Source organism: Pleurodeles waltl, chromosome 3_1 (genome assembly GCF_031143425.1).
Source record: "Pleurodeles waltl isolate 20211129_DDA chromosome 3_1, aPleWal1.hap1.20221129, whole genome shotgun sequence".
Classification (NCBI taxonomy): domain Eukaryota; kingdom Metazoa; phylum Chordata; class Amphibia; order Caudata; family Salamandridae; genus Pleurodeles; species Pleurodeles waltl.
Genome location: NC_090440.1, coordinates 1,998,510,207 through 1,998,535,456, shown reverse-complemented (window position 1 = coordinate 1,998,535,456; position 25,250 = coordinate 1,998,510,207). Strand labels below are relative to the sequence as shown.

Genomic DNA, 25,250 nt, shown 5'->3' with positions numbered 1-25,250 from the left:
ATCCAAGTTACATCTTACACCTTTATCAAGTTTGTTTTCTTCTAAGCCACCAACTTTCCAGTATCTTGGGGAATATGAGCAATGATACGGCATGGTGGAGTTTTTCTGGCAGACGCTGCTGCTGACAGCAGCGTCGCGTCCCGTCTCCTGCTGGAGGACCCCCTGCAAGCAGGTAAGTCGGGTTCTCTGACAGGAGAGGGTGTGGGGGGGTCGTGTGTGAGGGTGTTGTGTGTGTGTGGTGGGGTGTGTGTCTGTTTTTGTATGCGTGCATGCAGGTGTGAGTCGTGTTGAATGCATGCGTGAATGACTGAATGTGAGTGTACGTGTATGTTGTGTGTTGTGAATGCGTGTGTGCAACAATGTATGTTGGTATGCGTTGCGGTGTGTGGGTGTGTATGAGTGCACAGATGGGTGGATGTGGGTATGCATGTGTGTATGATTGTGTATGTGTGCGCGTGTGGATGTGTAAATGTGGGGGTGCAGGAGAGGGAGGGTGGGGGAGAACTCTGGGGAGGGGGTGGGTGAGACCCCTATCAGTGCCAGGGAAGAAATTCCCTGGCACTGATTGCGCCTATCGCCATGGTTTTCGTGGCGGTACACTTGCCACGAAAATCATGGCAGTAGGTGGGGTCATAATCCCGAGAGTGGGATTGTGACGGCCGCCGGGCTGGAGACCGAAGTCTCCAGCCCAGCGGCCGTTACCACCCTGGCGGCCGGAGTGGTACATTGGTGGTTTGGCTTGAGCCAAACCGCCAATGTCATAATTTGGGGAAAGGTACCGCCAGCCTGTTGGCAGTACCTTTCCCCAAATTACCGCCGACCGCCAGGGTCGTAATGAGGGCCATAGTGTATTCAAGTCAGATGTTTGCTGATAATCCTGTGTATTCACTTCTTTTAGACTATTTTACAAAATGCAACCATCATGTAAAAAACACATGTGAACTGGGTTTTCATTGGCATCAGCCACAATGGAATTATTTACTTTAACTGAGGTTTTCTTCTGCCATAGATTGTGCACCGAAGTAAACACAATTTTTCTAATGCTGTAGTTGATTTCAACCCCTATGACAATAAAATTGTGAACCAGATCCCTGCACCAAACAAATCTATGAAAAGTGGATGAAGCAAAGAGTGCAGTGAAAGATGTGGTATCAACCAGCTCTTTAGGCTGACGCCCAATTACAAGTGACCTAACCATAAACATGTAATAAATTATATAAAGTCGAAGAAAAGTGAAAGTATTACATAAATACAAACAGCCTGATTTACAGAGCAAACAGTAAATTCAGACGTGGTGCATGACCATAACTTTTGACTCCCTGTATGAATTACAAAAGTGCCTGGCCTTTCCATGCATACCTGCAGGTCCTCATTTTTTTGTTAACTTGTATTTGTATAACACACATTTTGCCATTAGCATTGCAGTGCACCCCACCCATTGCATGGGCCTGGTATTCACAAACACTTCTGACCTATGCATCTTCTCTTAACCTAACATGTCTGAAGTATACACAATGTATTACACACATATTTGGATGATCAAAAAAAATGAATTTAATGCTACTCATTTTTCTTTTGATTAACTTTTTGTTCTGCATTTTGCATGAAATGTCTATCCTTCTTGCACAAGCTGTGTGAAAACCGGTGTTTGGCACACTGTGCCACTTCCATCCGGATTATTCAGATGTAACCACTGCAAAAAGCTTTGAGTACTCACAAGTCAAGATGGCTGTGCTGGTGTTAACTGTAGGAAAGTACAATTTTTTGGCATGGTTACCCCACTTTTTGCCTGTTGTCAGTGTGTTTTTGACTGTATTCATGGGGATCCTGCTAACCAGGGACCCAGTGACTGTGCTCCATCTCTCTAAATGTGGTTGCTTAGGACTTTGCGCATCCCACAATTGGCATACTGGTGCCCCCATATAAGTCCCTAATGTATGGTACTTAGGTACCCAGGGCATTGGGGCACCAGGGGTTCCTCATGGGCTGCAGCATGTATTGTGCCACCCATGGGAGCCCATGCAAAATGTGTCTGCAGGCCTGCCATTGCAGCCTGCATGAAAAGGTGCATGCACCCTTTCACTACAGGTCACGGCACCCGGTCACTGTCAGTCAACCCTATGGCAGGCCCTCCAAGCCCAGAGGACAGGGTGCAGGTACCTGTGAGTGAGGGCACCCCTGCATGAGCAGAGGTGCCCCTACGACCTCCAGCTCCATTCACCTGGACTTTGTAAGCGTGGGGAAGCCAATTTACCCGTGTACTGGACACCTCTGTCCAGCTACATAATGGTTACTCCGAACCTGGGCATGTTCTATACCAAACATGTCAGAATCATATCCCAATACTGTTGCTAGTATTGGTTGTATGATTCCATGCACTCTGTGGGCTCCTTAGAGGACACCCAGCATTGCTCCTACCAGTCTTCTGGAGTTTTCCGGGCAGCCCACACTGCTGCCCCCCGCACAGACGGGTTTCTGCCCTCCTGCTGCTTGACCAGCTCAAGCAGAGGAAGGCAAAACAAAGGATTTCCTTTGGAAGAGGGAGGCAACACCCTCTCCCCCTGGAAATAGGGGAAACATGGCTTGGGAAGGGTAGCCTCCCCAAGCCAAGCAACCAGTATGCTTTTAAGGGCACATTTGGTACCCTCCTTGCATAAACTGGTTTGCACCAGTCCAGAGACCCTCGGTCCCTGCTCTGGCGCGAAACTAGACAATGGAAAGGGAACTGATCACTCCCCTATCCATCACCACCCCGGGGGTGGTGCCCAGAGCTCCTCCAGTGGCCACTTGATTCTGCCATCTTGAATCCAAGGTGGGCAGAGGCCTCTGGGAGCATCTGAGTGGCCAGGTCAGGCAGGTGATGTCACAGAGCCCTCCTGATTGGTGGTCACCCTGCTAGGTCTACTTTCATGCAGACATAAGTTTTTTGCAGTGGTTAATATGTTCAGAGGGGAATGGATATATCCAAATCTTTCTTTTTTAATGTTGTATAGATTAATGTAGCTATTGTCTTCTATTTGTATCACTGTCCTTAACTGCTTAGATGTGTTGCTCAGTTGTTCTATTATGTGTTCAACTTATAATGATATATGATGTTGCAAATGAAAACCATGAGTATTTTATGTATGTTTGTTCTTTACTGCCCTGAGGAAGTTCACAGGTGGTGGACGAAAAGTGTTGGCTGTCTTCTGTTTTACTGAAGAAAATAAAGGCTTCTTTGGAACGACGCGCTTGGATGATTCTACTTTCCTTTAAACTTTGTGGGTGCCCTGCCAATTGTAATATATAGGCTTTGGACCTCTTTATGGTTGCACCTTGGGAGCAGCAGGTGCCTTGGTTGGAGCATGACACAACAAAATATTTGGGACAAGGGGGAGGTGGGGTTGGACTATTTGGCTCGCTACTTTGGTAGGATGAGACTGTCTACACCTCACTAATAGGGGATACCTGGCACTGGTATAAGGTGATAACAACATAGGTGCTCACCACACACCAGACCAGCTTCCTACATTAACCACATTTGTGATACATGTCCCACACCACTCCACTGACAAACCCCCTGCAAATTTCCATTTTTACAATATTCATGAGAAAATATAAATGCACAAGTTATCCTTTCTGTAAATTAAGGGTAACCAAGACGAGGTCTCTGCCTTTGCAAATCCCCAAAGATGTACTTAAACAGGGCCTGTAATGTGGCCTGTGGCTAAGCGACTAAGTGTGAACTACAAAATGCACAAACGCCGCTTCTTACCATGTCACCTATACTGTAAAACTGTTACAGCTTTAATCAAGCATTAGTGATGTTCCCCTTCTCCATTTAAATAGAAAATGTCAGTGATTTCTACAATCATCGAGTAATGCCTAAACTGCTTGTAAATGTTCTACATAAACGTGCCAAAGAGCACTATTCACAAGCTCCAAGTGTCAGGTCTAGGTCTCGGAGGTAGGTCTAGGAGGTTACAAAGCCTTTCCCCTGCTGTCAGCTACTTAAAGGGTTTTTTAAGTTTGCCCTTCATATTGATAGCAAAGGCCACAAATATGTAAATCATCGTGGGTAAACTTTTGTGGGTCCAAAGCACACAAAAATAAAGGAAAAAGGCCTTTTCATGTTTACTTGAATTTTTAACCTCTTCAATTCTTGGACTTTCATACTAATTTCACATGCTCACAACTTCAATAGTTTCTCTGACAGCGTTTTGAGATATTATGAATGTCTTTATCAAAAGGAGATTTTTTTTTAACTTAGAGAAACCATTATTGTGGCGGGGATGATATATCTTTTAAGTCCACAACTTTCTCACAGTTGATTCCAAAACCTCAACACATCTGAAATTCTATTTAACCCATGTTAATTGAAAACAGACATCAAGTTTGTAACTCTGGGGGCCCGGCCCAGCAATTATATGCATCAGACTTCTTGAAACTGGCCTGACCTCACAGCCGGCTTTTGGGCCGGCGACCGCACTAGGCCCTGGCCTCAGGGGGCGCTGTGTTTAGCAATAACTTCCGAAACATGCGATGTAAAAGCACCAGCTAAAAAGTTCCTTGTGCGTTTAGACTTCGAGAAACAATTAAAATGTCAAGATACCTGTTGTGATTAATGTTTCTGATATAGAGAGAGATGGGAGTTTTGCCTAGTGGCAGCATTGACTCAACATAAATTAGCATAGAGGGTTAATATGACTGCTGCAAAAAACAGAAATATGGGGCATATTTTAAAAAGTGGCGCTGCAAACAGTGCAGCACCACTTTTCTCACACCCCTTAGCTCCCCCCTAACGCCACGAAGTGTTCGTCAAATTTAAAATACGGCGCACCATGGCGGTAGTTAGGGGACTAGCATCAGAATTTTTTATGCTAGTCCGGCACTTAGCAGAATTAGCGTCAACAATGTTGACGCTAATCTTGCAAAGCACCCAAAGGCCCACTGTAACCAATGGAAGCCTCCTTTTAATGCCTGCTCTGAACAGGTGTTAAAAGGCCCTGAAATAAATGACGCAAAGAAATCTGACAGATTTCTTTGCGTCATTTTTTTGCCCCCCCCCCCCTCCTCCCAAACGGGCGGATGCCCCCTTTGCATACATTATGCCTGGTGCAGGCATAATGTAGCGCAAAGGGTTACAAAGTGGTGCAATGCATGCATTGCGCCTCTTTGTAAATATGGCACAGCGTTTTAGGCCTTCTAACGCCACATTAGTGTAAAAAAAATGGCACTAATGTGGCGCTAGAATTGCACTAGGGGCTCTTAAATATGCCCCTATGCAGTGCTTAATTTGTGCTTGTTGTTTCCGGTGCAGAGCACCAGCACTTATTTTTGAGGGCCGGCGCTTATTTTTCTGCCTCAAGCATTTACTGCGAGAAAAAGACACATATGGGAAAGACAGAGGAAGAGAAAAACAAAAAAGCACCTCAATGGGAAAAAGCAGAAATGTGCAAGAGTGAACTGAAGGGGCAGGGAGTGCCTGTAAATGGATTGAAGAGGCCCGAGATGGCTTCAGGATTACGCTGCCTCTGTATTCTGTGTTCACACATTTTATTGCAGAAGCCGCATTTTTAAGAGGAGGGCTTTGGGCACTGGCACCTTTTTATTTACAAATAAAGCACTGCCCTATGGGGAATATTTGAAAAAAGTGGCACTGCACACAGTGCTGTGTCACTTTTCTTGCGTCCCTTAGCAACCCCTAGTGCCACCTCTTTTTTTGGCCCCTCTAACGGGGAGATACCCCTTAGCATGCATTATGCCTGGCGCAGGCATAATGTAGCGCAAAGGGTTACAAAGTGGTGCAATGCATGCATTGCACCACTTTGTATCTATGGCGCAACGTTTTTGGCCTTCTAACGCCACATTAGCTTAAACAAATTACACTAATGTGGCATCGGAATGGCACATGGGGCTCTTAAATATGCCCCTATGGGACATATTTTAAAAAAGTGGCGCTGCACATAGTGCTGCGCCACTTTTCTTGCTTCCTAACGCCACCATGTGTGCATCATATTTAAAATACGGCGTACCATGGCGGTAGTTAGAGGACTAGCGTCATGCTAGTCCAGCACTTTGCAGGATTAGCATCAAAAATGTTGACGCTAATCCTACAAAGCGCCCAGAGGCCCATTGTAACCAATTGAAGTCTCCTTTTAATACCTGCTCTGAGCAGGCATTAAAAGTGCTGGAAAAAAATGACGCAGAGAAATCTGTCAGATTTCTTTGCACCATTTTTTCACCCCCCAATGGGGGAATGCCATCTTTGCACACATTATGCATGGTACAGGCATAATGTAGCGCAAAGGGATACAAAGTGGTGCAACACATGCATTGCGCCACTTTGTAAATACGGCACGCCGTTTTTGGCCTTCTAACACCACATTAGCATAAAAAAAATTACACTAATGTGGCATTAGAATGGCGCCAGAGGCTCTTAAAATGCCCCTATTTTTATGTGGCTAGCTGAGTGGATTAGTAAAGCCAGCCTTTACAAGTGCTTTAAAACACATGAATGTATGTGAAAGGGGAGCGATGGAGAGATGAGGGGCACATTTGCGGGGTGGTAGTGAGTGAAACCGAGGAGGAGGTCATGGGGTGGGGGCACCACAATAAACTGTCGCATAGGGCGCCACCAGTCCTAAAGCCGGCCATGGCTACACGGTAAAGCAAAGAAACATTTCCAACTCCTTTGTTAGCAGAAGAAAAGGAAAAAATCATGTTAAAGAAGATTCAGCCTCATGTTATTGAGGATCATTCCTCGACAATACAATTCAGAGAGCGGGCTTTGGGTCAGCATCTTGATCATGACTTGATAGTGATCTTGTTTATTTCAGTTCCCTGGTCGTTATTCAATAGCTTCCTTGATTATATTTTGGTATTAATCCCTCCCTTTAAGCATGTCTTGTTTGCATAATTGTTGAGTTAACTAATTGTACCATTAGATGGCTGAAGTGAGGGGGCTATTTTTTCAGAACTACATGGGAGTGCATCACTTTCCTTCATCTCTTCCCCTACCTCTCACCCTATTTTTTATTTTTTCTTGTCCTGTAGCGAGGGCCCTTCAGCTGCACAGTGCTCCCTAGATGCATGCATGCTTCGTGCAGATGGTGGACACGTTGGTAAAAGTTTCTCTTATGCTTTGAGAAAAATAATTCCAAAATGGCCTGTGTGCACAGACGTGCTGGCCACCGAGGAGAACAAAACACAAACAATGTCAAAGTAAATAGTTCTCATGGGTAAGACCTATTGATGCATTTTAAATGTACCAACCACGCTTAAAATTGTGTCACATTGTGTCACTTAAAGGCAAAAATACCCATCCCTCATAATGTGGAAATAATACCAATGAATTTGCAATAAACTTACCTTTAAATGTCGTTTACACGTTTTCGAACATGGTAATATAAACTTGATTATTTTGTTATTTGAATAGCTCTCACGATGTCAGGAGGCAACTCTGGCGCACTAATAAAGACAGACTAAACTCTGAGTACCTGGATGGAAAACTGCACTTATGCTCCATGGTACACTTTCATTTATCATGAATCAATGTATATGACATGCTGGTCATCATTGATATTAATTTGATGAGCTTCAAATAGAAGGGACAATTGTAAAAGAGTGTACAGCGTATTACCTTCAAAGTCCTTAGTGTTTGTTTTATTGTATGGCATGTATGATGGAACAGTAATAACATCCAAATGTTCGTCCCCATATGCTGTGGAAAATCGACATTATCTAAATATAAATAAATACTTGAATGGAATAAGATATCAATACAAAAAATAGCAAAGATCTATAGATACCGGAGGTGTATGGGCGTGTTAGTGACATACTCATCAACAGACTGAAGTCCCTGAAAGGCAGAGACGACTGGGGCTGAGTCAATCATAAGTTAGACGACAGGTGGGTCTTTCCGGAAAGCAAAAAGGATGGGCGGAGGGAGTCAGGCTAGAGGTCGGTGTCTGTGAACAAATAGGATTGCTCTAAGCAGATGCTGTCAGACGGAATGCTGATGCCTCTATAAAGTTGGGGTTACAAAAGTAACGAAAATGACACCAGATGTGACAGGCGCTGCCGCTAAAACACTGGAAGGTCATTATCAGGATAATGGAAGGCTAGTTCTGCTGGAACACCGAGACGACTAGGCAAATGTCAGTCACTCAAGCAAGATTCAGTCACGTTAGGATATAGAATGGTGCCTCTGATCCGATAAAAGGACTGACGTGCCAGGTGAATACATTGTTTTATTTAGTATATGTATGTCTTCAATTACGGTATGGATCTTTAGCATAACAACCAGATGCACATCATTCACTCAGTCGGCGGTGCCATCCGTGGGAAGGTGTTTACCTCTTAGGTTTGTGTTTCTGATCATGCATCATCCGTCCCCAGGTGTGGAACTGTGACGTGTTAGTGTATTATTGTTCCCTGACCTCAAGTAAATCCATTAGGGCTCCCAAAATCCCTGGGTCTCGCCTTGGGGTGCATGAGATCGCTGTACTCCTCTGTGGCTGTACAGCTGAAAGCCATGTGTGCCAGGTGAATACTTGATGTCTCTGAAAGTGCGCAAGGTATTGGGCAGAATTAATTACATGCTAAGCTACACGATGGTGCCTCTGTAAGGCCAAGATGTATGCTTCTGCCACAGCCCTCCAAACCTTTTAGACGTTCTAGGATATCAAGTTGTAATAAGAAACCTGCTCCAGTAGGTTATACTCGGATATCTGCAGGGCGTATTCAAGGGCGGAGCTTCCATTCAGAAGGTGCGATGGCCCAGTCGCCCAGAGGCATGAGGGGCCCATGGTTATTATTGCAGCATTTCACAATTCTAACAGCGACCGATGTTTTGGGGGAGGGGAGGAAGGCATAAATTCCTTGCACAAGGGGCCATGACAAAATAGCTACGAAGCTGGGCTTATTAACCTACAAAGCTATGTTACAACAAATATCACAATAATGAATCTGGACATCACTATATTACCCCTCATCCTTTCTTACCTCGTGGTCTCTTCCGTCACCACGCTATCTGCATCGGTGGCGCTTTTTTTCAAAGGATCATACACGGTCAGCTGCACGAGTGACAGGCCGCGGGGTTGTTCTGTGGATACAGTAAATAACTTTAATCCGTACTACATAAACAGTAAAAGGGCAACGGCATATTTCAGAGAACAGAATGCGTTAGCATGTATTTTAACTTTATCACCCGGAAACAATAATTGTTCAGACCAGAAAATAGCATGCGTGAATTAATTCTCCTTTTATTATTGTCCGCGCCTAAAGAGGCCCTTAGCGGCGCTCTACGCGCGGCCGTTTAATTATCCCTTTCGCTGTGACTGAGCGTGGCGCTGACATTTACAGAGAGTAAGTAGATTCAATGCCCTGCGCGGCGCCGGAGATAATTAGAGGAGCTACTGTTTCAGGTCCCAGCTGCGGGCTCGGGCGCAGGATTCCGGGACGCGTCACCTCCGCTGCCTCACTTCCTGGCCGAGGCTAAGGTCGCGTGCCACGCCAGAGGGCACGTAGTGTGGTGGCTGCGCGGAGGGTCCAATGAAGTGGCTGAACTGACAATGGCTCTATCATCTCACCGTGCCAGGTGGCCAGCTACCTGTCGCTCTAATAATAAATCCTCTGTTTATTGATTGCAATACGCTGAGTGCCGCGCATAACTGGCTACGGCTGCTGTATAGTATACCTGCCCAGTGGCCCTGCGCAGCGCTTAAAGTGCTTTAAAAAGGTGTGGTAACGGTGACCTTAAACGCGATGGGCCGGGGTCAGTGAATTTCGGGGCAGGGTTGAAGCCGGGGTTAAACTGGACAAAGATTTCACACCATATATTATGTGCTACGTTAATTCGCCCTGTGGCGCAACAATTGTGTGATGGGCCCTAGTGCGAGTAAGGGCTGGCCCCACCGTCGCCGTTTGAATTATAATATACCGCACTAATCAAAATGTGATGGGCCCCTTATGCTTCTCTTATTGCGACTACAGCAGATGTTTTTTATGTGTAACCATAGATCCACATAATTAAATCCTGGATGGGTCAGTGGGAAATAGTGACTGGTGTAATTTTAGTGCTACTAGGTCCCAGCCCGTGACAGAAAGCACTGATAATAAAAGCATAATTTTAAAAATAGATGACGCACGCAGTAAAATAGAATGCCGAAATTGCGCAAATACGTTTAGGATTAAGATAAAACAAGTGGTTTGAAAATACACATTTTAGTAATACGCAATCAGACTGTAGCTGTTTTTTTTACAAGTAGTCCTTAAATGCACACATTCCAGAACTTGACTGGTAACACCCTTGCATTACCTCTTAGAATAAAAGTTTGTCAGGAAGCTCCAAGTGGCTCTTATCAATAAAAACCAACGCTGACTCCGAAGCAGCGTTTAAATGTGTTGACTAACCAACTGCACACGTATACGTTTCTTTCAGGTAGCAGGTATCCTGGCAAGAAGGTCAGTTTAATTTTTAACAATCTGTTATCTTCTTTGGCCCAGTGGAGACCTCCCCACAACGCTTTCACTTTTAGCCAAGGCATCACAACTGTCAGCATTAACAATTCAAGGAAGGTTATTTTTTTAACAAGGAGTAGGGAAACTATTTTGTAAAATTGAAAAAAGTATGGCCACGTCATTCTCCATATATCCCGCCCACTTCAACATCTGCCTCTAAACCAGTGGTTTTCAAACCTTTCAATGCTGCGCCACCCCCCGTGAAAAAATAAAAATCATCAGCCCCCCCTTCAGAATTTTTCACAGTTATTTTAATAAGATGGCAATGTTTAAACATGTCTAAACATATTTAAACATTGTAGTTTAATTATGTTCCTTTTTTAAAAATAAATAAAGTACTTTCTGCTTAAAATAAAGCATGTTTATCTAGATAATGCTTCTTTTGGCCAGAGCCTGGTGTCCCCCTGAGATCACTTGAGGCCCCGCTTGGGGGGCTCGCCCCCCAGTTTGAAGACCCCTGCTCTAACCTATGTGTCATAATTGCAGCTAGCCCTGACATTTAAAGAACTGCAATAACATACTCTCACTCAAAACTGTACGTACGAACGCGATAATTCTAGCTTGCACAGTGCCATTGACTAAAACGTCAAGTCCGGTTAAAAGTATCACACTCAATCAAGGGTCATTTAACAGATATGTTATACTGTTCTAATGTCAGACTTTGTAAATCATCATGACATCAGCTTTTGTCATGAAATACGACTGGGCATCTTCAATTCCCACCCCTCGCGATCGCCTAGAATTCAACCTCCACAAGACCATTGCAGTGGGGAGCACTGGACATTATAAATTCATTTCAAGAGGAATCTACAACACTAGTAATCTTTTAGTACCTACAGCAGCCACTACCTATTAAGCACATTCTAATTAGAAGTCATACTAATTAATGTAATCTGTACATAACTAGAACAATTATGAGGACCGTGTAAAGCTCTGTAACGTTACCAAGTTTACCCCATTTCTCTGTATGTTCACATTATGTGTACTGCTCTACCGACTTTGGATTTAGGTAGGTGCTAAACAAACACCTTAAGTGAAAGAAATAATACGTTTCTATATAATAATAAATATAACTACATCTTTGTTAATTGTGCGTGTTTTCCCCAATTTTGCTAAGGGTATTTGTACCACGCATGCCAATACTCTCTTCATTCAGGAGCCTCACAGTTTTTTAAATCTAAAATGGTTTTGTTTTAGCTTTCCCTAATTTAAAATTTACTCTGCTTCAACACACGTTAATGACTCGCCCTAGGTTATCTGTTAGTGTTAAATAACATTGCAGTGGTCCATGGGAGTTGGTATGCAGCAGTTTTAGACAATCTATATTTTACATATTGCTATTACAAGCGTTATTTTTACAGCGCTTTACTGCATAACAACATTAAGGTGCCTAATATTCCTCAAACCAATTAATAATTTTAAATAAAAGCAGTTATATTTTAGAAAGTGCCAGACTTATCCATGAGAGCATTCAAGTAACCAATGATAAATGATAGGCATAGCTAGTGTGGACATAATATTTGATGAATAACATACTCTGCACTTTGACTGTCCTTGACAACTTCCTAGGGTTCACTCCCACATTCCAACATTAGCCTCTGAACAGATTCCTATTAGCTGCTCAGGTGTGAAGAGTTATACAAAAAGTATAAGATACAGAAACTAAACAAGACTACTGGAACCCTTTTGATTTTCTTCTACTTTCTTTTTGACCAATGAGACCTGCGTTGATAGGGCTGTGCCGGGTACCAAAGGGTAGGCCACTGGTAGCTACTACTACCCCTAACATATATCAGTTGTCTGCTTCTAATTTCCAATCAGCACTACAACCCTTTTTCTGTCACACATTGATCCCATATTCCAAACCCTGGTACTTGCAGATTCCACTCTCACTATAATAACGGCTTTTCTTCATGCCCCAGTTAGTGTCCAAATTTCACTTCTCTATTTCGTCTGTCAGTTAGTTCCCTGCTGCTATGTTGACAGCACCTTTACTTTGTCTGTATTTACCGAGTTGCACCATTACTTCATCCAGCGTATCAGCAAAACATTTTTTTAAGTTAAGTACAATTTAGTATGAGTTTAAAAAATAAATAAGTTACAACTAATCCATTTATATGAATGTACTTTTGCTTAAGTTAGTGTTAGTGTAATACATTAGTTTAATTATATTGACTTTCAAAATAGATCAATACTATTTTTAGTTAGGGTTAGTTTGTGCTAATTGAAAGAAAATAATAATTGTATTTACTATATGGTTAATAAAATATAGGGTCAGAAGGTTTACAGTTATTAATTAATTTAATTTTGTGGTTGGACAAGAATGTATTCGGTACAAGATAAGTTTAGAAGCAAGATTCAGGTAGACTGCCAGTGAACTCTTGAACGGACCCTGTGCACAGCGGACAGTTGGGGCCGTCAATCCCACTATTATTCAGATCAAGTCCTGTTAGCTAAAAACAGGGGCGGGCTCGCAGGTTTTGTGTGGAGTACTCTTTATTGTTATACTTCCAATGCGGTCGGATCAACGCAATTTTGGCTTACAAAAGCCTAGATCACAATAGGTTTCCTTTTAGTTTTGCCCCTTTTTAAATAATATATACGTTGACAGACATTGATGGACATACAAGATATATGTAAATACATAACAGAAAATATATATAAGAAAAGACACAAATACTTATCTCCTAGCATCTCCTTATTAATATATGTGTATACTTATTTTGGACATTAAGCCTAAATCATTCATTGTTTTCAAGTCCTATCATGATCTAGTTGTGACTGATTTTTTTAAACACACACTTTATTTAACTTTTTGGAACAAAAGGAATATAATACATATGGTGTATTTATAGCCATACAGTTCATTGTAGGTGTTCGAATTCATATACATTTCTAGAAACAGTCGGAGCAAGGAAGAACACAATAAATATAAGCATACACTGACCAATGCCACACGATCGGCACAGGTGGAAGAGAGGGCATTGCAGAGGGAGGAGGCATGGATAGTCAGACACCAACCCATAGCCCCCGGTAGACAGAGACCAAAGGTACGGCAGATGCTTCGATGGGGGACGAGAGTGCTGGGCTGGCAGGGGAGGTAGGGTTGACTAGTGACAGCAACGCACAAGCCTCTGTTGAGAACGTGTAACTGTTCAAATTGGTGGTCTGCTGACGGGACGAGACGGGGTGATGTGGCCCTGATATACCACCTAGTGCTGACCCCCAATAAATGGTGTGTCGGCACCCCTATCTATTCTATTAGTACCCCCCTCTGGCACGGGGACAACAACACCCATGTTTACAACATCCCTTTGAACCTAAACATACGCGATTACCGAGACTGCAACATTTAAGGACACAGTTATAAGTTAGTAGACTAGCATGTCGTGTATTTTTAAGACACGTATTATACTGTGGCATGCAGATATTCTGAGAATGTACCAACGCCTCTGACCCTGTAGGAGGAATGTCAGCACTGGCTCCCAATATGAGGAACAAATAGATATGCTTCTTCTGTAGATGGTTTAATGTACCAAAATTTGCTTCTCATGAAACACATTCATACTGACTATTGTACCGACTCAGAAATTAAATGTCAGTAAGTAAAAACGTAAAAAAAATAAATATAAGCAAACAATAAAAGAGCTTGTAGGCCTGCCAGAGAGACATTATGAAAAAGAAAACAAAATGAAACGCAATACAAATTTCCTGCCCCCTCCCACCCAAACCCCAACTCATCACCAGCTGTGCATATCATTGAAGGATAATAATGATAAGAGAATAGGGGGAGAAATGGTAATATGATTAGGATAGCAGAGTCGACATGAACCACAGTAGAAGCACGAAAATTAAGGGCTTGTTACAATATACAATAACATCTATGTTGAAGGTCAGGTGACATTAGCAATACATTGAAAAAGGATCTTTCGTTCCCTTAATAACTATTAATTGTTGTTTGTCTGGGGCCTAAAAGTTTCTAGTATAGACTGTTTCCAGAGACAACAATATTCTTTTCTCTGTAAGGCAAAGCCTTTGGCCGTACCCCAGTGTATAACCTCATCTTGCCAACTGGATGTAAGGTGAGACCTGGGAGATTTCCAGAGTCAGGTGATCTGATGCTTGGCGAGGAGAAGAAGCACCAGATCTACAAAGATCATCTTGGGTTTAGAGTTTTTGGTTGGTTGATACAGGCCTAGAAGACAGTGTACTGCAGTATCCCAGTGGGTAATCACGGCAAGCGCAGCTAGAGTGGTGTGCCCAGAAGGGCGTCAAGGAGAGACACGCCCAAAGCATGTGTAATAAGTCTGCGGGGTCTGCTGGGCATCTGGGGCAGTTCCGAGAAGTCACTGAAAAAATGTTGTGCAGCTTTAATGTCGTAAAGTAGGCCCTGTGCAGAAGTGAGAATTGAATAAATGTAAACTGTGAGTTGCGAGGACTCATACTGGGGTATTCGATGAGAAAGCGTCATTCTTTATCATGTAGGGAAAGACCCAAGTCCTCCTCCCAACAGGGGTGCCAATGAACTGTGTAGGTGCATATGTAAACCTTTGTAAAGCCATTTAACTTGGTGTCTGCCAGTGCCCATTTCATGTACAGCCTGAACAAAGGAGTGCATCTCTGGTTCTAAACCCGTCTGTGCCCAGTGCATGCGAATATAGCGGGAGGTGTTGTCATGTGTCAAAAAGTTGAACAAACCATGGGTCTAAGTAATATCCTGGAGTGACATCAGTCCCCCATCTGAGAACATTGCCCCCAGTGATGCTATTCCTGCAGTTTTACAACCTACTTCCCCTGGTACAGGCGTCTGATATTTAGGAGGTACTGTGGCGTGGAAAAAATCCGCACTGATCAGCGTTAATTAACTCAGGGAGCAAAGGGAGTAATCACATTGCCAGCACTTTGCTCAATATCTTGTGTTCTGTTCTTAGTAAGGATAGAGATCTAAAGGAGAACATGTCCTCTGGGTTGCCGCCAGGTTTAAACAAGGAAGAACTAGAGCTTGCCGTGTGGATGGTGATAGAGAAACAATCCCCAGAAAAGCCTTGTGAAGTTTTTCCATGTGTGGAGGTAATTGGGTTGTAAAGGTTGCATAAAACTTGATGGGTAACCCATCCATCCCAGGTGTTTTAATGTGTGGAAGTTCATTGATTGAGTGATGGGTTTCGTCTTGTGTTAGAAGGGCCCCATTTCTGCCTTGCGGTGTACGGGGACCTGGGGATATTGTAAATCATTAGCAGTGGGGGACAGGAGAGGGCAAGATCCATATATGGGGCGCAGTATTCCCGAAACGCAGTATTAATATCCACTTGAGTGGTACAGTAGGTATATTTGTGGTTGTAAGCAACGAGAGAAAGGGAGCAGGGGGATAAATATGGTTGAATCGTACTAGCCAGGAGCCCACCCACATTGTCACCTTCAGTATGTAGCTTTTGTGTGTGTGAACTGTAGTCTGTGACCCTCAGGCATTCCAAGAGTTCTGCGTAATTAATACAACGTTCTTGCAGGTCATCCGCATGGGTATCATCGTGGGCTAACTCACATTCCATCATCCCCCCGTCATAATGTTGCATGTTTAAGGTCACATAAAACCGTTTGCCGCACCCCTGCCACTGTGGATATGGATATTCCCTGTATTGTTTTTTAAATGCCTCCTACTCTATCAGTGGGGAGGAAGCAGTGTCAGTGTTTTCTGCAAAGTAAGTGGTAATAGTAGTGGCCATAGTGTCTTTAAAAACAATGTCTACTAGTTGCAGAGTTTGCAAACGCCAGGTAGGGACTGTGGTAGGAATTCAACCCCAGGTCATTGTGAGTTCAGGGGGATAGTGATATGGCAAAGATTTACCCAGGTAAGTGGAATCAGCAATGTGCACTTGCATGTGTCAAGGACATAAAATACGGTCCAGACGGGTGTGTGGATTGTGTGGTGGGGAATAAAATGAGTATTCCGTAATGCCTACATTGAGTGCCCTCCATGCATCTGACAAGGACCACCCTGATACCCAGTCTTGTAGCGCCTTTGCCTGTTTGACTGATGGAGCATTTGGAAGAAGGGGATGGGAATGATCAGGGTAAGTGTCCAGACCGCATTAAAGACTACCCTAACTAGCCATGGGAGATGAGACGATACAGCCAGTACGGAGGATAAGTGTGTCAGAAAGACATCCTGCTGTCATAAACACTGACCAGCACTAGCTGTTTGCCATCTAGGGCCCGACGGAAAAAACATATTGACCATTTGAAACTTTTTTAGAATCCGTAGCCTTAACTCCCAACCGCATCCAAACCTCCACTCCACAGGCAAAGGCAGCATACGCAGTAGCAAACAATGGCCTCCTTCACTTCATACTAAGTTTGAGAAACTCAGTAGAGTAGAGGTGAGTTTCTTGTAAATAAACTATGTGATCTTTACAGCAGTTAAGTTGGCACTGGATTCAATGATGTTTATGAACTGAGCCCATGTCCTTGATGCTCCATTTTAAAACTTTATAATTATTTGTAATAGTCAACATAGGAAGAAAAAGCATTAAACATATCAAACAGGACGATCCATCAAGCATCCCATGTCTCTTGAATCATGTGTGCTCAGCAAACGGCATAAAGAAAAAACCACAATACCCCAATGCTCAGTCCAGTGAAGAACAATCGTTCAACCAAAACTGTAAACCTAACTCAACTGAGCATAAACTTGAGCAACTGCTTTGAGGGTAGGTCAGCAAGGCTGTCAGCACAGAACAGTAAAAAGCAACAGTGCAAGAAATTGCAGCGTACAAACAGGGCGACAGGTAAAACCCAATATTAGTGCAGCATAATGAATACAATAGTTATGTCTGAAGGGGCGATGGGCACCATGAACAACAGATAAGCCTCCTCAAGTGCGGGCCAGCAGGGCTGGAAATAATAGTTAAAAAAATCATACTCACAGCGTCAGATTACATGTCTGTTATTTGTGGTGTCACAGAGGGGACGAGAGCCATGCTGGTATTAGAGTCAGAGTCTTAGACAGCGCTTCTGGAGGAGCTGGTTGGAGACAGTTGGGGCTGTTGCCTGGTAGACGACACAGTGGCAAGGGGAAGGAACTGCCCTTGAAGAAGGCAATCAGGGGATCCCATGCCGTCACTGTCGAGGAGGTCGCTGCATATTCTGGGATGATGGTTAAGAGGGAGTATGGTGATGGGCATTTGGATAATGTCCTTCTTACTAGTCTTACTAGTCTCATACAGCCTCAGGGGAATCAAAGAACACAGTTTGCTGATTATGGACCACACTCAAGCGTGCAGGAAACATAAAGGCGTATGTTAGACCTTCTGATCAGAGTTGCTTCTTTGCGACAAGAAGGAAGCCCTCCTGCTCTGAATTGCCAAGGTGTACTTGCAGAAAAGGGCCACATTAGAACTATCAAAAACAATTGGGGAATTCTCCCTGGTTTTCTGTAACACAGCCTGAAATTGGAAATGTGGTCCACAATGAGTCTGTGGGGTGCTCCTTGAGGTGGGTGACGTGTTGGCACTCTATGTGCTATTTCCACTGTAAACAAAGCAGGGTATCCTTGCTGGGCCACGCTGGTCTTCAGCCAGTTCTTGATGAACAACGTAGCACCAGGTACTTCTGTTCGTTCAGGTAGTCCAATACTACGCACATTGTTGCGTCTTGCACGACTTTCTTATTCCTCCGCCCTGTCAGGCAAGAGGCGCAGTTGGTCACGAAGATCATTCAGTTCAGCTAAGTAGACTGTCTGTTGTGGAGCCAGGCTAGATATAGCTATTCTAGTTGTTTCGACCCTGTCAGACAGTTTACAATGACCGTCTTACAGGAGGCCTAAGTCCGCCGCCAGTGTACCAGTGCAATGTTCTATAGTGGCTCTCAAATCTCGGATATTTTGCAGGATGACACTGAGTTTGTCTTTAGCAAGGCCCAGTACAGTTGGTGAAATTTAATCTTCTCTTGTACAGCCGGTGAACCGTCTGACTGGGCTTGTTGTGATTGAGAGGCCCCTCAGTCTGGCGTCTGTGCTGGCCTCACACCCTTGGTGCAGCCCGTGATAGCAAGAATCTGCTAAGGCAAGTAATGCGGGGACCACAGAGAGGGACCAGTATCTAAGGGCAGATGCAGAGCCACAGGTCTTACCACTCTGCTGAGATTTGGGGTTTGGGTCGCGCCCCAGACACTCACCAGGGCTCAAGTGGAGGAGCTGAAATGAGCAGGTAGAACATGGAGGCATGACGTGTAGACAGTGGGAGACTAGAGAAAGAGGCTCCCTCAGAGGCTGGTTGTTAAGGCTGGAGACAAACACAAAAGTGCCTGCACAGCTTGGAATCAAGTAGCCGGGAAGGCTCTGCGAAGAGAACGGGCACATATATTAGTTCATTGCATATTGCAGGGAGGTACGTTAGGTCAGCAGTCACAGGAGACGCTATGGGGGTCATTCCGACCCTGGCGGTCATGGACCGCCAGGGCCGGGGACGGAGGAAGCACCGCCAACAGGCTGGCGGTGCTTCCGGGGCAATTCTGACCGCGGCGGTAAAGCCGCGGTCAGAAAAGGGAAACCTGCGGTTTCCCCCAGGTTTCCCGCCGGTTTCCCGCCGGTTTTCCCCTGCCCCAGGGAATCCTCCACGGCGGCGCTGCAAGCAGCGCCGCCATGGGGATTCCGACCCCCTTCCCGCCAGCCTGCCTGTTCCAGCCTGTTCCTGGCGGTGTACTGGCGGGAACGGGTGTCGTGGGGCCCCCTAACAGGGTCCCACTAAGATTTTCAGTGTCTGCAAAGCAAAGCAGACACTGAAAATTGCGACGGGTGCCACTGCACCCGTCACACACCAGCAACTCCGCCGGCTCCATCATTGCTGGGGCTTTCCCGCTGGGCGGGAGGGCGGCCTTTTGGCGGTCGCCCGCCCGCCCAGCGGGAAAGTCAGAATGACCGCCGCGGTCATTTGACCGCGGTACGGTCTTTTGGCGGACTCCGCCCGGCGGGCGGTGCCCACCGCCCGCCGGGGTCGGAATGACCCCTTATGTCTTATTAAGTCCTCCAGGGCGGGCCCGCTTCCCATTGGCGTAGCGCAGCATAGATAGGGAGCACCTCTAGGCCATGCAATAACAGGTTGTTGGAGGCCATGTATCAGCAGCAGCGTGTGCCCCTTGATAGTTAATAAAGGTCCAAAGTATGTGAGAAAATGCGCAATGGTGGAGCCCTTTTGAGTAGCAGTGATGTGAGGCAGTCTTTAGGTGATATCATAGCACAGGGTGGCTTGCAGTAAGTCTATGCCTCCTGTTATTACAGCATGGGACTGCTGGCCTCGTAGACGGCACAGTTCGCGTCAGCCTGTGTGGCCCACGTGTTTTACTGTGAGGCTGGAGGATGGCTCTGGTAGGTCGAGGAGCAGGAGAGCAGGCCATAAGTAAAGTCCCCAGGGCCAGCTTGCTATGCCTTTGCTCAACTAAATAGCACTCAGTAGGTGCAGGCAGGCAATGGCATGCGCAGACCATAGCCACACATGCAGCTGAGGAGCGCCCTCTTCTGATCCTAGGTTACAGCTGTAGACTCCTCGGGCCCCACCGCAGAAAAAAGGTGGGCCCATAGTCTCTAGGGGGCCAGTCATAGCAGCCCAGCTCACAGCAACCAGGCGCCAGCAGCCGCGTAGTGCAGGGCGTATGCAGTGTATCGGGGAAGATCGGGGTTAATCGCCAATGGAGGGGAGGATAGCCCCTCTCGAGTTGGCAAAACCCAGCAATTGCTGTGCCGAGGGAGCAGTAAGGCGTGCCGTGAGACCACAAAAGGCAGGCAGGCTGCCTGGGCCCGCCAGGGCACAGTCGTGTCCTCAGTCATGCAGCCTATCTTGCTTGATGGCAGTCTATGGCTTTGGCACCAATTTAATGCCGGTTGGAGCAGTAGTGGGAGATGTACAAGCAGACTGCCCCTTCAGTGCTGCAGTTAGACGCTGCGTAGGGGCAAGGATGGTGGCAGATTAATGGATTTTCAAGAGAGCTCTAAGTGAGTCCACACGCCATCTTCAACAGTTAGCCATGCCCCCTCCTGACTGTGGCTGATTTAATGAATCTGTAACATGAGACAGGCAGCAGAACCAAAATTAACACACAGAGAAAGGATTATATAAGGATGGTATGCTCTCTTAAAAAGGACACTAAAGCGGTTGTGTTGGTTCTGCTACAGAACTAAGGGCCTGTTTTAGAACTCAGCAGATAGGTTACTCTGTCACAATGGTGACAGATATCCTGTCTGCCGAAATTTCCTATAGGATAGAATGTGACAGAGTAACCCATCTTCCAAGTTCTAATTTAGGCCCTAAATTGTATCAGTTCCCGCACAGGCACCTTTACTCCAGTTCTGATTTATGAAACTTTTCAAGCATGCAGGTAACTGCTAATTCAGTCATGGAAAAAATTCAAGTCTCTTTCAATTCCACAAAATTAAGCTTCACCTTCACTGAGGGATATGACAAATGTAAACAATTAAAGTTGGCTTATTGATCATATGCTGCTTCCATAATCCTGGGGCTGAAATCAAGGAAATCTTTTTTAGCAATATTTTTCATATACTATTGTCAGTCTAAACATGGTTTAAAAGTATGGTCTCAGGTCACGTGTCCAGCCGAATGAAAAGTGGAAAAGAGGCACTGAAATGATCTCAAACTTCTACTTTTCTTTGGTTAAACAATTAGTGTATCTGTAATAATATTTCAATTGTAGAAATCTCAGCATCCTCCCTGTCCCTTATAGCTAAAACATTTTGAGCTATTCTGTTGAACTATTGCCCCCTAACAATCATTTCTCTTTTGCCTCCACCCTAGAAGACCTCACATATAGTTTCATTGCATACAACAAATTCCCATTATTTTGGGGAACATAAATTAACATTCCAATTATCTGTCCTCTTGTGCCAAGCACCGACTTGTTGAATGTGCCACTCATCTGGCTGGCAAACATTCCGTTTTGCACCTTATCAATCTCTTTCTAGCATAAAATTTACTATGATATTTTGGTCACCTTATGATCACATTTGTCATTCCTGTTCATCCCTCTCTTTCATCAGGTTTGCCACTATGTCAGATGTCTAGAAACTGGGAAAAGGTCATGCCAGAAATCTTACACTCTGTCCTCCCATCTCCACCTTTATTAGACAATCCCATTACTGGCTAGTCCAACTATTGCTTTAGGCTCACATAAATCCATTGTCATATCAGATCATCCCTCTGGTTCCTTGAATTTCAAGCCTAAATGTATGACCATGAAAACTACGGTGGCTTGGCACCAGAAGTATTATTCTTTGAAAAGAACAGGCTACAAAAACTATCTAGCCATTTACATGTCTGACCATAAAAAATATAGTACCATTGTTTGATTAAAACAATGGATGTATGTGGTGTCATTCTTTATTCTTTCTTCATTTTGGCAGTAGGGAATAAACAAAAAAAACTAGAACTTCAGGAGACGTTGACATTGTAACTGACATATCACATTTTATACCTTTTCCCCCCATAATCATTTTGTGAGGATTTACCAATTTTCTTTATTAAGGAAATACCTCAGGGCCTGATTCACAAACTGTATTTTGTAGCGTATAAATTAGTAACGAAATAGCGTTACTTGCTACAAAAATCATTCCACAACCTACAAGTGGAAATCTGCACCTAGCCTTTCTTTTCTATGGGGAGCTCTCTACATATGTAAGTTTACTACTTAGTAGTAAATGTGGGCGGGACGGTGGAGGTGGTGGAAATAGAGAATAGCTACTACAAAATGGGAAGGGTGTAGGGAGAGACAGGCTACTATAAATGCTGATCCTCAAAAGAGTAAGTACATTTCTATACACAACTAAACTTCTAAATTACAGCCCTAAAGGTGATAAAACAGCTGTAAATGTCCCCCAGACCAACCTTATAGTAAATCAAGCAATAGGTACTGCAACACATTTGACAAAGAAAGTAAAGTAGACAGGGACTTAAAATAACAAACAGTAGGAAATAATGTTAACTAAATAAAATAATTTGATTTTTAAAATATATATACACATATATAGAGTGCTTAATGTTAAAAATATAGGTAATAATTAAAGAGTAATTTTATGTTAAAATCTAATAAACTTAATTGAAAGATAAAAATGGAATTAAACCTTTACATTTTTGTCAAACAATTTAAAATAATTTGAATTAATCCAATATATAACGTAACATAATTTAATACCTATTAAATAAAAATAATGTTTCTGTGGGTGGGAATTTCTTTTTAATTCTTTAAGAAATGTACATGACAAATATATTTAATGAATTATTTAATACACATTTAATCAGTTAACATGCTGTAGCATTTTATTTTGTTTAATTTATTCTATAATAATAAATATTTTAAATTATTTTACATTTTAAATGCAAATGTAATTTGTTTTCAAAGCATAATAAACTTTATTGATATTCCTTATACTTTCTCAATGGGTGATGTTTGCCCTTGTGTGAAAAGTTATAAGTAGTAACTTCACAGTGGTAAATTCAGTCTGAGATGTCTGCACCAGATAAACGCGAGGGGGTGGAGACATGTAAGCCTACACTTAGGTGTAGATATACACTTGGAAATTGTAAATAACACAGAAGTTTAGATTCACACGGAGGAGTAGATTTACACATTAGTAAATGTATATGGGTTAGACCTGGCAGCTTTTTGGCGTGTCTCCACTGTCTTTTTGCCTTCTGACCTCCTGGTTTTATGGTTTATGGACTCCGTTTTTGATGGTTTATTGTCTCTGCGCACTTTACCACTGCTGATCAGTGCTAAAGAGCAAGTGCCCCCTGGGTAAATTGTATTGTTGATTGGTTTATCCATGATTGGCATATTTGATTTACTGGTAAATCCCCAGTAAAGTGCACCAGAGGTGCAAAGGGTCTGTACACCAAATGCTACTAGTGGGCCTGCAGCACTGATTGTGCCACCCACATAAGTAGCCCCGTAAGCATGGCTCAGATCTGCCACTGCAGTGTCTTGTGTGTGCAATTTTAAACTGCCAATTCGACCTAGCAAGTGCACCCACTTGCCAGGCCCAAACCTTCTCTTTTTGTACATGTAAGGCACCCCTAAGGTAGCCCAACGGCAGGGTGCAGTGTATTTTTAAAAGGTAGGACACGTACTAGTGTGTTTTACATGTCCTAACAATGAAATACTGCCAAATTCGGTTTTCACTGTTGAAAGGCCTATCTCCCTCATAGGTTAACATGGGGGCTGCCTTTAAATAACTTTAAAGCGCAGATTCCCGTTGAGGGCAGTTAGAAATATGGAGTTTGGGGTCTCTGAACTCACAATTTAAAAATACATCTTTTAGTGAAATGGGTTTTTAGGTTGTGAGATTGAAAATGCCACTTTTAGAAAGTAGGCATCTTCTTGCTTAAACCATTCTGTGACTCTGCCTGTTTGTGGATTCCCCGTCTGGGTCAGTTTGATAGTTGGGCTGTTTACACCTCTCCTCTAGACAGTGACACAAAGGGAGCTGGGGTGTAGCCTGTATATCCTGATGAGCGACCCGAGCTAGAGTGGAGGGAGGAGTGGTTGCTTGCACCTGAAAGGACTGTGCCTGCCCTTACACAATGCAGTCACCAACCCCCTGGTGTGTGTGTCTGGGGCCTGGCCTGGACAAGGAAGGATCTTGCAAACACTTGAGACTTTACTTTGAAGTTTGCCAACTTCAAAGGCAGAAAGGGGTATAAGAAGAGGACCCAGAACCCCAGACTTTTAGAATCTTTCTGGAATCAAGAGGAACCTCTGCCCAGGAGAAGAGCTGAAGAGCTGAAGGAGTTGCTGCTTCTGCCTAAAAAGAGTGCAAAGGGTGAGAAGAGCTTCCCTCCTGTTTGAAGTCTCAGGGACACCAAAGATTTCAGTTTCCTTTACCTGCAGCACTGGGAACTGTGTGTTTTGTGCTGTTCAAGAGGAGAAACCATCGCACCGCCGCCAACGATGCTGCTGGCCTGCATCATGACCTGCCAATGCCGCACAGAGCCGCACTGCCCCGCTCTGCACCGTGACCCTGGTCTCACCGACACCATCATCGGACGACTTCACCGGGCCCCACACTCCGGCATCGCCGTGCTCACACTGCAGCCTGGGCATCCCGGACGCCGCCGCTCCTGCTGACACCGGATGCCGCTGCCTGCACCGTTGCCTGTGAACACCACTCGTGAGGAGCACAAAGCACCGACCTGCACCGCAGAACCGGTCCTCGACACCAGCACCATCAACTCCAGTGTCGTCACCAGGGATCCCCGCCTGCACCCTGGCCTGTGGACACCGCTCATGAGGGTCACGAAGCACCATTCTGTCCTGCACCACCGGCTTGGGTCTACCGACGACAGCGCTTCAGCAAATCAAATCATTAACATTTATAAAGCGCGCTACTCACCCGTGCGGCTCTCAAGGCGCTAGGGGGAAGGGGTTACTGCTGCTCGAAGAGCCAGGTCTTGAGTAGTCTCCGGAATGCGGAGTGGTCCTGGGTGGTCCTGAGGATGGTGGGGAGGGTGTTCCAAATCTTGGCTGCTAGGTAGGAGAAGGATCTCCCACCCGCCGTGGAGCGGCGGATGCGAGGGACGGCGTCGAGAGCGAGGCTGGTGGAGCGGAGAAGACGGGTGGGAGCGTAGAAGCTGAGGCGACGGTTGAGGTATTCTGGTCCCTTGTTGTGGAGGGCTTTGTGTGCGTGGGTGAGGAGACGGAAGGTGATTCTTTTGCTGACGGGAAGCCAGTGCAGGTGTCTCAGGTGT

General features: G+C 44.6%; 1 protein-coding gene across 1 annotated transcript in view; it reads right to left on the bottom strand.

The window, feature by feature from the left end:
* LOC138283655 (uncharacterized) overlaps window positions 1–25,250 on the bottom strand; it is a 215,296-nt gene that overhangs the window by 152,255 nt on the left and 37,791 nt on the right. Inside the window, exon 6 of the mRNA XM_069221590.1 lies at window positions 8,986–9,085. Within this exon, the coding sequence (XP_069077691.1) occupies window positions 8,986–9,085 (100 nt within the window). The remainder of the gene's footprint in view (window positions 1–8,985; window positions 9,086–25,250) is intronic.